This window comes from Stegodyphus dumicola, chromosome 7, assembly GCF_044657685.1.
Source record: "Stegodyphus dumicola isolate Sdum_Otavi_A_Nest chromosome 7, ASM4465768v1".
Lineage (NCBI taxonomy): Eukaryota > Metazoa > Arthropoda > Arachnida > Araneae > Eresidae > Stegodyphus > Stegodyphus dumicola.
Window position 1 is genome coordinate 85,315,536 of NC_140774.1, and position 15,523 is coordinate 85,331,058.

The 15,523-nt window shown below is 31.9% G+C and overlaps 1 protein-coding gene across 2 annotated transcripts in view; it reads left to right on the forward strand.

The window, feature by feature from the left end:
• The first annotated feature begins 4,635 nt into the window (after positions 1-4,635).
• Positions 4,636-15,523, forward strand: part of LOC118182552 (uncharacterized) — a 64,504-nt gene continuing 53,616 nt past the window's right edge. For both annotated transcript variants that reach the window (XR_015042154.1, XM_085820551.1), the window contains exon 1: positions 4,636-4,868. Coding sequence is in view for 1 of the 2 variants with exons in the window: in XM_085820551.1 (XP_085676677.1) it covers positions 4,827-4,868 (42 nt within the window). In the remaining variant the exon portion in view is untranslated. The remainder of the gene's footprint in view (positions 4,869-15,523) is intronic.

Sequence of the window (15,523 nt, forward strand, 5' to 3'; positions counted from 1 at the left end):
TACCTTTATTTATTAAATATCATGTTCTTCGCACTTAAACCATAAAATTCAGTTGAAGAGCAATATCGCAAAATAATTTCAAATTGAGCATATCTTTAGAATTTCCGATACACAATCTGGCGCGTTGGAGATAAAAATGTTCTGTACAACGTTGCCATTACTCGCTTTGAAATCTGTGAGTTTATTAATCAAAAATTCGTTAAAGTTTTACAAAATATGAAATCGATAATGAAACAAATTCCAAATTTCAAATTTGGACTTCCAGATGCCCATAGTCGCAGTAGGATTACGTCATTCCAAATTTGATGGCTCTAGATACCGTTGCTTTATCACAGTGCGAGAAATTTACATACATTTATGCAGATTCTTCATTATTTAATTTCTTCAAATGTAATACAGGAAGATAATATTTGGTGGCAACAGTTTGAAAAGTGAAACGGACATTCGGAGTGATTGGAAGCAAAATCGCAAAACGAAAACCCTCAGGGACTGAAAAGAATTGAACTAAACTAAAAGACTGTCTGGATTCTTTAAGGCAACAGGACCGCTTTTGCCAAACATTTCGTATCCACAATTTCAGACCGTTTTTTTGCCCACCTATCTTTTCTCTTGAATATGAATAAAAACGCCCTTTGGGAAATTACATTTCTGCACCGTCGTCACCGTCTTTCTTTGAAAAATAACCATGGGTTTTAATTTTCGTAACGTCCGCAAAGCAGGAAAACAGTACGATGAGGTGAGATTTTTCGTGATCTGTTGTTTTGTTTCAACTGTTCTTGTGTCTTTTACATCAGTCACATATATTGCTCCGCTTATCGTTTGTCAATTCAGTACCATTGTTCGAAAGCCTGGGAAAAATCTTCGAATGGATGACTACAAAATAAGAGCATCGCATATGTATCTTTCGCGTTTCCTCGTAAAAAAAAGGGTACGCGTTATACGGCGAATATACTTAAAAATTTAAATCTGTAGTTTGAAATTATAGTTGCGCGTATTAATTATAGTTAAGTCGGAATATACGGTAAATAACTTATTACATATTAGCACACATTAGTTGGAACACAAAGCAGAAGCAGCTACAGACAGAAGATGGAAACAAATGAGCACGGGATCAGAACTCACGATCGTTAAAACGCTGCCCGCTTTACTTTCGTGCTGCTAATACACACAAACAGTTTAATCAAATTTGGTTTACATAAACGACTGCGCAAATGAGTTTTTCATTTACATTTTTTGGTCTCATTTAAGTGTGCCACCAACTAAAAACATTCATTACTGTTTGTTACTGAGCTTCTAATGCATTTCATTACCACTGCCCCCTTCAAAAAGTTTAAACAACATTTCAATTGAAGTTGCAATAAGATTTCCAAAAAAATGCATTCGAAATAAAAGGTATATATATATGAATATGTACGAACAAAAAAACGTATTTATAAACGGAAAAAAATTATGTATTATTTAATGAAATAGCATATAAAAAAGGCTATCAAATTTTCAAAAGCACGTTTTTGACTTTCTGATTGCTTCAAAAAATTTCTACTAATGCGATATCATATTTGTTACAGCAGTTTAAGATAGTCGAAAGTCCATTTAAAAGTAGGCCCACCAGTGGCCGAGCGGTAAAGTCGCTGAACACTGGTAGTTCGGTACGAGGTTCGAATCCCGCGAACGGGTTGGCTGCATGGGTGTTTTCGTGGTTTTCCCCATGTATAACGTGTATACGAGCCAGTTTTCCTTAGAAAGTCCTCCACGAAAGGCATCCCTCCTCTTAGGCACGTAACCTTAGTGTGCTTTGCCATAATTAAATACACCACCTTTAAAAATAAATGTGTATTCTGATCTGGATTGAGAAATGCTTTTTAAGCAAAGTTTCATTAATTCATGAACAAGAATTATATATATATATCTATATATTTTTTGTACTTGTATTTCTTAACATTTATCACCGTTGTATGAGAAGTAGCAGTGTATAGATACAGTTACAATTTTTCTAAACTAGTTTCAATTGATTGCTGTCTTCTTCATTTCACAGATTTCACGCTTTAATGCCTGTAGTATTTCTAAAACTCAGAAGTATTTAAGTATTTAAAAAAAATTTTCCTTCACCCTCATCGCTGCCTCTGCCGCCATTATTATTTGTTCAAACCGCCTGATTATTCCTCTTTCACTTCGCAACCCTAAAAGAGTTCTACAGGCATACGGATAGAAGTTGAATATGGTTCAACTCCACATTATCCGTCTTTCTTCATCATAATACAAATGTCAATTAAATTCAGTTCTTTCGTGAATTGGAGAGTCATACAACGCATACGGACCGTTCTAATGGAAATGGGGTTTTATACATTCTTGTCGGTAAAGAGCAGTCTCACCCATCCATCAGCTGGTACACAAAATAGCAATGAATTAACCATCCTTGAATTAGGCATTACTTAATGACAGTAATACCAGCAAACCGGTAAATCACAACAAATATCAAAATTTGTTAACCTATATATTGACTTTTCGTCTTCTGGTTAATCGGTAAATAACATACAGCAGTATGATGTGTATTAAACGTTTGCACTACGTTTTTGGCCGCCGCTCGGTGCGACTTTTCATTCTGTCGTTCGATGGCTTCCAAGTCCCACCAACGGCCGAGCGGTAAAATCGCTGAACACTGGTAATTCGGTCCGTGATTCTAACTCCGGCGAACGTGCTGGCTGCTTGGGCGTTTTCGTGGTTTCCCCATATGTAACGTATAGAAGCCAGTTTATCTCAGAAAGTCTTCCACGAAGGCCTCCCTCCTCTTAGGCAGATAGCCCTCAAGTGCTTTGCCATAATTAAATAAATCAAACTAAACAAATCGATGTCTTCAAAGCTTTTTCGACCTGTGCACCCGCATCTGTTGCACTGGCTAGGCGTTGTTCATGTATGTATATTTCTTTTCTGTTTCTAAAGTATTGTTTTTCATAAAAGGAGCATGAACTTAAACTGGAACAAATCCATTCTACTTTGATTTGTTTACTACTAAAATCAAATCATTTTAAAAAACTATAATACAACTCAAAAAAAAAATTTTTTTTTTAATGTCTGAACTGCCTTTGATGCTATATTCTAAAACTCGCTAGAATAGTTTACTGGCTTTATTAGAATTTTCTCGGTTATTAAAACTCAACGATTTAAAATCTGATATAAATTTTTCAGACTAGAAATTTACATCATCGTCTGATGCAATATTAGCGTTACAACTATAAATCTTGGTGCTAAAATATTTTGCTGAGAAAATATTAATTCATACATCATTTAGAATGCGGGCACTGAAATTCATGCCTATACGAACTTGTAAATAAAGAGACAGTAATAGTTAATGTAGTATTTGAATTTTGGTAAAGTAGGCTATCTGCCCAAGGGGAGGGATGCTTTCGTGGAAGATTTTCTAAGAGAAACTGGCTCGTATTCACAATTTTAAGCATGTTTTAATGCATGAAGATTGCAAAACTTTTAATAAAACGCAAATTACGCCAGTATGTTTCAAAGAAAATGAAGAAACTAATTGAATGTCTAATAACAACAAAGTAGATGGTACTGAATTACCAAAAACAATATATGATTTTTCATTCCAAGTTCCGCAGGTCCAATTTTCTTTGATAATTACTGATACGTTATCAACGAAGGGAAAACTTGTATTCCAAATAAAATCAAAGAAACCTATGGAGAAACAGATCTGTTCAAAAAGAAACACAAATATTTAATTCAAGTGAGCAAAAATAATGGAAACTTTTCAATGCTAAAAAAGTAAGCGAAAAATACATTCAAACAGCGTATGATCTCAAATTACTTCTAAACCAGCAAATGCAGAATTTATTTAGTGAGAGAGAGAAAAAAAGAATAGTCCTTTAGGGACAAAGACTCTTTGGACTAAAAACAGGAAAACCAACCATGTAGCCAGCCCGTTCGTTTGGGTTTGAACCCAGAAACAACTGCCAGTATTCAGTAGTATTTAACTATTCAGACCCTAGTGGGTCATAAGGCGCCTAAGGAACATATCAATGTCGGACGCAATCCTGCGCTCCTAACCCTGGTAAAATTTGTTCACCTGTTCTCATATTACTGTCAGGTAAGTCAGATAAATCACAATAACAACACGTCCGAAAGATGACTGGTGATGTTTGTCTGTAATTTGGAAAATCAGATTGCACTTTCTTTCCTTTTCTCTCGGCGCCTCCTTTAAAAGAAATGAAGAATATTTAGAATTCTTTTGGTAATCTTCATTTCAAGAAGTTACATTACATTGGCAAATTACCAAAAAGTCCAAGTGGTAGCCACCAAAAACCACCAAAAAAATATTCCTAATGCATAATGTTAAAAGTAGCATCACACTAAATAATTATGAGTAATCATTAAAGGTCCATGATAAACCCTTTGGTCCATTAAAGGTCCATGATAAACTCCGTATCTTTTGAATACATTTCAAAAAGTGCATTTTCAATGTACACAGTAGTGTCTAAGGAAAAAGGGAATTGTATAAAATCCCTCGTAGGGATAAAGGAAAAGGCTATTCAACCTAGTGTATGGATGTTGGCAACGATTCATATGTCGCCAAAGAAGTGATTCGAGAGAAAAGTATAGTAACCCTGTTTCCTGATGATTCGCAATTTCAGTGAGACCGCTGTTTCGTTAGGAGCGTGTTAGCAATCGTCGTGCGCTCCCGTAAAGTCGCCATGTTTAGAAGTTTTGATTGAATCTCGTCCGTGGACTGTACTGTCAGTGTGTTTTCTGTCGCAACGTTGGTGCTTAAAGATTTCAGGATTCAAATTTGAGAGGCTTTGGCCCCGTACACTGATGGCATGGGTGTAGAAGTTTGTCCCGTCCACAAAGCACAGTTCAAGGTTTGTTTTAAAACGCTTTTTTTTTTATTACATGTAAACTTCATGTGACGCATGTGCTTAGTATTGCTGAATCATAACGCCCATTATGTATGTATATTAAAAATATAAAGGATAGCGAGTAGTTTTAAGATAAAAAAAAAGTTTAATTCTATTGATATTGTACGTTAATCATTGTAATTATCTCTAGGCTGAGTTGCATGTGCTTGCCTCATCCAAACCGTTAAGTGTGCAATCTTGTTGAACTGTTATTGAATAAGATAAGATTTAAGGTCTTAGCAATTTAAAGAGAGAGCTCTAAAATATAAAATGGAGATAACTGATCAAATTATTTTATTTATTAAATGTGAACCACTGTGTAGTTTTCTGTTTTATAAACATGTTTGAAATAATTGATGTATGATACGAATCTCTGCATTTTAATTATGTGTAAACTAACATTAAGCAAAACATTTATTGATTTTTTTTTTTTTTTTTTTTTTGGCTTAGGGATTAATATTTTTTAGTTTAATGTATGGGGTAGTTATTAAGGAAGGGGAAGTAAGTAGGGGAAAAAAGAGACAATGAATAGCTTATTTATATGATAATAAAAAAAGTTTTGAATTTTTTTATCTTATACAAAATTGTTTATACTTAATGAAGTTCGCATTAGATATTAAATGTTATGTAATGCCTCGGTTCAAACTTATTAAGTTCAGAAAATTTTATTATAATCTTAACATTAGTTATTTCAATAGATTAACATGAATAGATCTTAGTTTAACTATCTGTTAGTAATTGTGTAAATTTCCTCCTAAATTTAATAGTTTATGTTCACTTCCAGTGGAAACGGATCCCCCCAACCCGTTCTTAAGAAAAGAGCTGAATTCTTTCTTTTAAGGGTATAGAATGATATCTGGCCGTATCAGCAGCAGAATAACCATAAATAACATGTTATTCACATTGTATGCATCGAATCCAGCTTCCGGCGAACTGCTTTAAAAGTTCAGATGACAAATATTTTCAAAAAAGTTGTTGATTTTTGCTTAGCGACACTAGATGTCTCTGGCGAGGAGGATTTAGCAGTTTGGGAAAAGTTTGGAAAGTAATTGTTAATGAAATAAGGACTGTTACTAATATGCTTTTCTTTGAACAGGATTGAGATTTCGGTTATGTAACTTATTAATAAATATATGTGTTGTAAATTAAGTTTTATATTATTGCGTAGTACTTTGTATAAGGTATTTGCAGATAGATGGCAGCACGCTTCGTTTTTGCCGTATTCCTGGAATAAGTTTGCTGCGAATTATTTAAACGAAAATGTCGAGTTGAAGTTTTTTGTCTACCTGTTAAATTAAAAATTATAAGGAATATTGAAACGTTTATTGCTCGTGAAATTGGATTTAAGATGCACTAATTATAAATTTCATTTTGAATTTTATAGTGCTGGTAGTTCTGAATAAGGTGTTTGTTACTCAAAACTGGAATTCGTGAACAGTAATTCTAAATTTATAAATAATATATATCTATACATAGTTCTTCTTTTCTAAATTATATACTATATATTTTTTATACACGTTTTATCTTGATACAAATTTATGTACTTTTTTTTTTCACAGTTCGTTTACTTCTGGACAGGCATAAAATTCTATGGGAAGTGGTATAACAAATAAAGTTTTTAGTAGTAATGAATGAAATAATGAAAATACCGAATTTCTTCTGCGAAAGGAAAATAGAATTTAATAAGCAGCTGAAAATATATAAGATATCAGAAGACTATCGAAGCAAAATGGAGCATAATTCTCGAAAAAAAAAAAAAATGGGTACTTTTCTGTTTCGCCGGCGCAAATCTCGCCAAGCAGACTTTATTGGCGACATCATACAGTATACACATAAAAAAATATTAAAAAAATGTTAGTTCTAAGAATTCTCTTTTTTTTTTTTTTTTTTGAAGGCATAAACATTTTAATATCGCTTAAAATTTTACAAAAAGCCAATAAATAAAGACAATAAATTTGTAAAAAGACATTAATTTAAGAATTTACTATGCTTTCATGGTTCAACATCCTGTTTCGCCGGTTCATATCACGTGACCCCAAGCGATTTCATCGCACGTAAACTACTCTACAAAAATATAATGCTCTCAGTAATTATCTACATTAATTTCAAGTTAAATCTTAATTTGGAACCCAAGTTTAAATGCAAGAAATACTTCAATTTGTATGAATAGCTTACTCAGAAATTATGTAAAACTGCAGTGCTTTACTTCGCTAATGCATTCTCATTAGAATTGATGAATTTAAACCCTTGACTTTACATTTTCTATATTTTCGGCTTCGGGTAAGCGCTGTGATTGCATCCTAATTGATTTAATTACCGAAAATGGCCTTAGACATAAAACTGAACTATCTGAATGAGGCGTAAAAGGTTACCAGCGAGAATATTCGTTTGGCATCAATTGTACCATTATTGGCGACTTTATCGCTTGCGCCGGCAAAACGGAAAAGTACCAAAAAATGTAACATGTTATGGTAGAAGAATGGGTTATTTGGCTGTAGCATAAGTTTATGAAGTTTGTCAGCAATTAAAGAAGGGGGTATTTGTATAGACCCTTTCTTAATAAAAACCAATTTGGATAGTAGAAACTTGATTATCTGAGGTAAATGGGATGATAACTGCCTCTGACAATCAGAGCCTTAGTTAGACTAACATGCCAGTTTTAGTTTCAGTAAAGTTTTTCGAAATTTTAAAATAAATACATCAGTACTACTGTTAACATTTTAATAATTTACATGTAAATATTTTTTTCCTTCAGTTCCTTCCTTCCTTTATATAAATTTCAAATAATCCGTACGTAATTTTATATTGTGGCAAAAATATTTATGAAAACTGGAATTACAAAAATTTCAAACAGGTTTTTACCTGTATTTTTATAAGATGATTATTCAAAAAACATTTTGGTTGATCTTTACATTATGGTAACTTGGCGATTTTTTGGCGAAAATTTGGCAACCAACTCTCCTACAGCAACCCTCTATTTTTTCCCCGCCGCCATTTTGTCTTCACGAAGTAAAGACATCTTTCTTTTCTTTTTATCTACTGAACACTTCTTCCAACAATCTACTAGCCGAATTACACTTACGTTAGAAATTTTATCAAACAAAACTGCTTAATCATGACAAATATTCACTGCAAAATTGGGAAAAAGTGCACAATACCATACTCCTTACGCGTTTTTCAAAATAACACATACACATAAACCATGTACACGCCGACTTATTTTTACTTAAAAAAACATCCCAGAATTGCACAAAAATGGCATTGCGCACACTCTTCACTATATCCATGTACACTGCTTTTTTCTCATAAATTAGAAAAATTTCACGAAAATACATGACAATTTTCTCAATCTTCAAACCCGGTAAAAAGAACATATATGAAATTACCTGATCGCGAAAAAGTATTTACCCTTTCCAAATATGAACATTTCCACATATAAAATATAAATAAAATATCCAAAAACTTTTACCTCTAAATCATCTATTATATTATAAACGTCACCAGCGAATTCATACCGCAACCATTACAAATACTTAGTGTCAGATATTTAAATTATTTCCGTTTACTTCAACTAAAACGTATACCAAATTCCTACAAACATAAAATTCACAAAATAACTATCATTTCATTAAAATATAATTAAATTCAAAAACACTACTTAAAATATAAATGAGCACATACATTAAATTAATAAAAATTACCTTACAATCCTAATTACTTTAAACTAAATCATTGCTAATAACAATTTTCCCAATAATACCAAATTCCTTTCCACCTTACATTTACAACAATGCATAAAAATAATATCCTCAAATAATTAAAAATACTAACTTACCTAATCTTCTTCAGAATCTTGATTACGTGGCGGATACACTTTTCTAATTCATTCAATAAAATTATTGAAAGATTTTTTCTGCGAATTTTTCCTCCATACTTCCTCCGCTAAATAAAAAGCAAACTTCTCTTTATCACAATGCCTAAATACCCATTTCGAATTCACTTTAGTTAGGGCCATGGGATCCAAAAATTAACCAACACTGTTTCACACAACACAGAATAAAGGTAAATACAAAATTTCCAGATTTTTTCCCGATTTCCCCCCTTTTCCGATTAAAGAACCGTAATTCGTCCATTAATATCACATGACATATCCCATGATCTCTCATTTCCCTCACGCAAAATAATGCGTAATCGGAACTGAGTACTGCTCACATTATTACCAAAGTCCCAGGTAGTAACCTTTATCGCCTCCAAAATGTCGCCAAACTACCAGTTACCATATTGTAAAGATCAACCAACATTTTTTTATGATAGTTTTTCTGTCTGATGTTGCATGAACATGCTGTAACAAAAGATTCATAGGAAAAAACACCAGGATATTGCTCTATTAAAAAAAAAAAATTGGTTTGCTGTTTTTTTACATATTTGGAACTACTCTGATATGCACCCTCAAGTCGCCAAATTTCTCGCCAAACATTTTTGGCGAGAAACTTTACACTGCCATATTACTATCTAAATTTTTTGTCTACATTTCGAACTTTAAGCCTAAAATGTCTCCAAAAAAGGGTTTTAACACATGCAAAAACTACGTTTTGAACACACGATTTAAGCTAAAAATCCGAAACAAAAACAAAAAATTTAGATATCAAAAACGTAAAGTTTCTAATAAAAAATATGTGACAAGAATCCATGTATACAGCGACATGTTTTAACTTTAAAAAAAAATCTACGAATGGCACAATGTAGGCTACGAACTATGCACACCTCGCTTTAATAAATTATAACAATAAATTTCAAAGAATATTATGTACACAGCATCCTGTTTAAACTTTAAAAAAAATCTCTGAATTGCACAATTTAGGCAAGGAAACGAATCTACGATTTACGCACACCTCGCTTTAATAAAATAACAACAATAAATTTCAAATAATACCATGTACACAGCATTCTGTTTCAAAAACAACAATAACGACAGAAATTCATACTAAAGAACCAGTGAACATAACATTCTACAAAATAAGAATAAAATAAAATGCACTTACCATGAAGTAATGCTTTTTTGAACAGCAGAAATACCAATTTCATACCGCCTTTAACATGCCGCCACATAATCACTATCGTATTTACATGACAGCCAGGCACACTCCAGAAAATTCATACTATGGTTCACAAATAAATAAAATCACAAATCCCTACTTCTATGATGCACAGCCATTAAAAATAATCTCCCAGACCCTCTTTCCACACCTCCAAATACCCACTACCCCTTAACAGGATGGCCACAATAATATTTCCTTTTGCCGAACTTCATTTCAACAACTACCATTTTATCTTTCCCTCCCATCCTCTCAGACACAGACGCGCAAATCAACAAGTTTCAGCGAAAGATTTTTCAATGTCAACAGGCTTGCCATAGAACACGCAATTGCGCCAAAAACCAGCACAGAACACATATCGCCACATTTGGTGAAATTAGGGCATATATCAGAGTTGTACCACATATTCTATTCTAAGACATCTGCATAATGTCTTCACAATCTTTTATCTCTTGAAACATGTCTATGAATTCATTGTCACTTGGTATCAAAATGTGTGTGTTCTTTTGTGTTAAACATATGCGAACCCTACCTCTTATTGTAATGCGCAATTGGAAGGCCATTGTATGATCTATCCCTGAAAAAAAAAAAAAAAAATTACCAGAAGATGAATCACTCATAAGAGAATTCTGGAATATTCCTAATTTTAATTGTACTCTTTTAATGTTACATTATCCATGTAATTTCTTTTAACTGATTGTCATCTCGGTTAATAGAGATCGCAGTTGATAGAGGCCTGTTAATGTATTTACATAGTATTTGCAATCAAAACCACAAAATCCTCCTGAGAGCAGCCTGTTCCATTGCTGGGAATAGAATTCGGGCTCTACAATTCAACCACTCTATGTAATACTGAGAAGAGCTAGAGAATTGATTTAATCAGGCAGCTGAGTATAGTATATATTTTTTACTTAACAAGCATTCCTTCTTAAAACAAAAACAAAATTTATAAAATTAAAATGTGACCAGGATAATTCTCTTTGATAGTGGAAGAATTTTGTGTGATAAATTTAATGAAAAATGAATTTAAAGTCTTGGTCAGACAAATGTCAAAGTTTAAAATTTGTTTTATCCAGTTTTCATTTATCATCACAAAAATATATTCATTAACATTTTGACCTTTCTTTTTAAAATTGTTGTTGCCATTAAATTATTTTAAAGCAGGTTCCTGACATTCAGTTAAATTTCCAAAGTGTAGGCACCATAATTTTATAGCTTATTTTCTCATTTTCTGTTGTGTTTCAATTGTTTGAACTTAATTGCAGGATATGAAGATAATAAAATTTTGTTAATTGTGTGGTTTATATTAATATAATGCTTAAGATTTCATAAAATTGTACTTTCTTTAAATTTATTTTTGGGAAGTTGCAAAACATAATAAAATAAACATCCTAATTTTTGGAATGTAGGATTAATGTAATATTTGAGATTTCCTTTTTTTAAGGTATTAAGTTTGAATTCTTAATTTTCTTTAAATTCAAGTAATTAACAAACATTATGTTATGTATTATTACATTAAATTGCAGGATATAAAGATAATAAAATTTTGTTAATTGTGTGGTTTATATTAATATAATGGTTAAGATTTCATAAAATTGTACTTTTTTTAAATTTAATTTTTGGGGAGTTTCAAAACATAATAAAATAACATCCTAATTTTAGGAATGTAGAATTAATGTAATATTTGAGATTTCCTTTTTTTAAGGTATTAAGTTTGAATTCTTAATTTTTTTAAAATTCAACTAATTGACAAACATTGTTATATATTATTACATTTAGATGCATCTTAGATATATATTTAATAGTACTGCTGTATAACTTCTATTTTATATTATACTCAGCATTTATCATTCATGCAACTTCAGTGAAATACAGTCAAAAGTCGTTAATCCGGTATGATCTATAATCCGGACCTCAAAGCTACAAACTTTCTGTGCATGTGTCAACGCGTAATGCGTTCACGCATGCGCGTAACACTTTTATGCATGCTCATATGCGTGTGCGCATGTGCATAATACGTTTACACATGTGCGTTTAATGTATAATGGACTGTATAAGCTAAGCTAAAATTATCTACTTATCTATTTCAGTTAGTGTTGCAGATTGCGTTGTTCCTTAATCTTCGAATTGGATCCAGCTTATTATTTTTTGCGGACTGTTAGAGCAATTTTATAAAAGTAAGCTTTAACTTTCGATTATGTCAAATAGAATTTCCGATGCTGGAGCTGCCAAAGGATCAACAAAGCGAAACTATGTTTCAATGTCCATCAAACAAAAAGTGGAATTGCTGCCAAAAAATGGATAAAGGCATATCCTTTGTTTCTCTAACCATTCCGAAATCTGTTTATCAATTTCACGCTGCTCTGGGGGGGGGAATCGTCGTGGAGCGCAATGAATTGGAAGTTGATCTGTCAGCACTATCCTTATTATCTTCAGGTCAGATGATTTTATTTTGCTTATAATTCCTTACTAAATGTAGTATTTCATCTCGATGTACTCCGTCTATGATATGATTTAAATCAAATTCCTCGTCATTATAATTCACTTCCAATAGTGAAGAAAGTGACACAGAGATTATTGAAAACGAAAAAATTTCTATTGACGAATTAGTCGGTATTCTCGACACAGCAATTATAGGACTTGAACAGCGGAACTTTGTAACTGAACAAGAAATTATGTCTGTTTATAGAATTAAAGAGAAAGTATTATCACGTAAAACGAAGCAACTTGAACAACTTACTTTGAAAGAAATGTTTAATAAAGTAAACAAATAAATATTAAGTTTTTTTTTTTGTAAATTTTGATACCCTTTAGATCATAATTGTTCTTTATTTCATAAATTACGGTTTCATGTTTTTAATTTTATAATTTCTGCATGCCATCTTACCAGATTTAAACTGATGATCTATAATCTGGAAAAATCGATAATCCGGAATTGCCGAAGTCCCAACGAGTCCGGATTAAAGACTTTTGACTGTATAAGATCTTTAATTTTTATCATTCAAATTGAATTTTTCTAATTTCTCAACAGCAGAGTGCCTTAAAAGCAATTAAATAATTTTTTAATAATTTAAATATTTTTATTTTTATCATATATCTAGATAATTTATGAACATTGCATCATTAACTAATAAAAAATATTTCTAATATGCCTTGGGACAGAATTATTTCACTGATTTAAAACCATGCTAGTACTTGTAGAAGATGGCTATAAGCTTTATTTTTAAAATTTTAAGACAAATTTAAATATTACATAAATCTGAAATGTTCTTTAAGGTACTGCTACTGTCAAGATAAACTTTTATTATCTCATGAGTAGAGGGGAAATTATTGTTTTGAGACTGAAGTCAAACTATAGTTTGCTCTTTCTGAAACAAGGTTCGTGAATTTTTGTTCTGAAACACCCTTGAATTTTTGCATGCTTTTGAACATTTGTTCTGGCATACAATGGCCGATCAGCGTGAGGGTGCTGATATTCTTACAACAAAGCACCTTCATGCGTCTTCTTCCAGAATAAATAAGATTCTGCTGTATAGTAAATGATAACTGCAGTGGGATTTAGATCAAGTAGGAGTATTAAATGATAATTACAGTCGATTTTTTAAACTTGCTTAAGCTCAATGAGTATTTTAGTAATTGTGATTTTTGCTTCATGAAGGCGTTAAAACTGCTGTGATTTATGTTTAATGAAAATCGTATGATTTTTTTTAAGTATCCAGAAATCCGAATGCTGCTATTTTTAAACCTCCTTATACAGAATTTTTATTACAGTCAAATACCTGAAATCTGCCGACTCCTGAAATCCGCAGTGCCTCTCAAAATATAAACATTTAGTTTTATAGGTTCCGGAAACTGCAACATGGAGTATGAAATATTGAAGAAAAAATACTTACTGGATAATGACGTAATAGAATAATAATGAGTCCCAATGGAAATACCAAATTATTGACATTATAATAAGAGTTTTTTTTTTTCCCTCAAATCTGCATCGAGGTAAAAAAGCAGACTATTAACTCAACTCTTCTTTCAAGTTCACGCTTCACGTTGTTGTACTTTCTGAGCTGTGTTATTTCACAAGATTGTTTAGTGATGTTTTTTTAATTCTGATATTTTGTGGATAAATTAAGAATATTTTAAATTTCAGTATTTTTTAATACAATGACAGATAAGAAACATATTGTGATTTTACTGCATGCAGTGTTCAAAAACGTAAACACGTTGCATTGACGGTAATGAAAAAAGTGGAAATTCTGCTAAAGATGAAGGTAGTTGCTACTGCTCGGTTTATAGCAGAATCATATGGAATTGCCACACGGACTGTGTAGGATATACGGAACAATAAAGAAAAACTATTGAAATTTTACAGCAATAGTGATTCTAACACCGGAATCCGAAACTGGAAATCTTTACATGAGGCAAAACCGGCAAACCTCGATGCTGTCTTGTACGATTGGTTCCGGCAGCAGCGGAGTGATGGGGTACTTAATTTCAGGACTACTGAGAGAAAACGGAAAGCAGATTCATGCTGATTTAAAAATAAAGGAGCCGAATGTAAATGAACAATATAATATAATCAGTTTATATATGCAATAATAATTTAATGCATATAATTAATTATTGTATTAATGTATATAATAATTTAATTAAATGTATCTAATACCCCTTATGTATTTTGCACTTTTAGTCTGAATATTATCTTTTCTGTCCTGAAATCCACAAAATCCTAAAATCAGCACAACCTTGGTTCCCAAGCGTTGCGGATTTCTGGACTTCTACTGTAGTACATTTCCAGTAACAGATTTAGAAAAATAATCAGCAGTGAATAATTTTACTCTGAAATATATATTTAAAAAAACATAAAATTTCAAATGCTGCTAAACCTGATTCTGTTTCAGATTGGTTTCTGTGCTAAAGTAAAATTATCTAAATCATTGACTATTCCACGCCTTTAGCGATAGTTAAAGCTGTAACTATCACCAAAGACTTACTGCATATTTGCTAACATAGAAATCTTTCATAATATTTACAATAACTACTGTAATTTTGTGTAGTAGTTTCTTATCCGGAAATTTAATTTTTAACAAAGTTGCTCACTCGCAGTCAAGCAGTAAAATCACTGAACACTAGTAGTTCCAACCTGGGTTCGAATCCAAGCGAATGGGCTGACTGCATGAGCATTTTCATGATTTTCCCCATGTGTTATGTGTATATGAATTTTTATAATGAGACTGTGCCACTTTAATGATTTCTTGCCAAATCTATATTTAAAGAGCGTATTCATGATAGACTTGTAGATTACTGCTTTGAAAGCAGTTTGTTGCGAAATCTGTATTTAATTCTTTGAATTTTTTATTATTTAAAAAAAATTTTTTTTTTCCTTCTTGGGATGTGAATTCTTTTATTGTGCATAGCACAGTTTGGCATCTAACCAACATTTTGGTCATTTTAGAATGTATTTCGAACAAAAATTTTGGTTTGGTGATTTGCGAATAATTTTATTATGATTTTTGTAAAAAATATTAC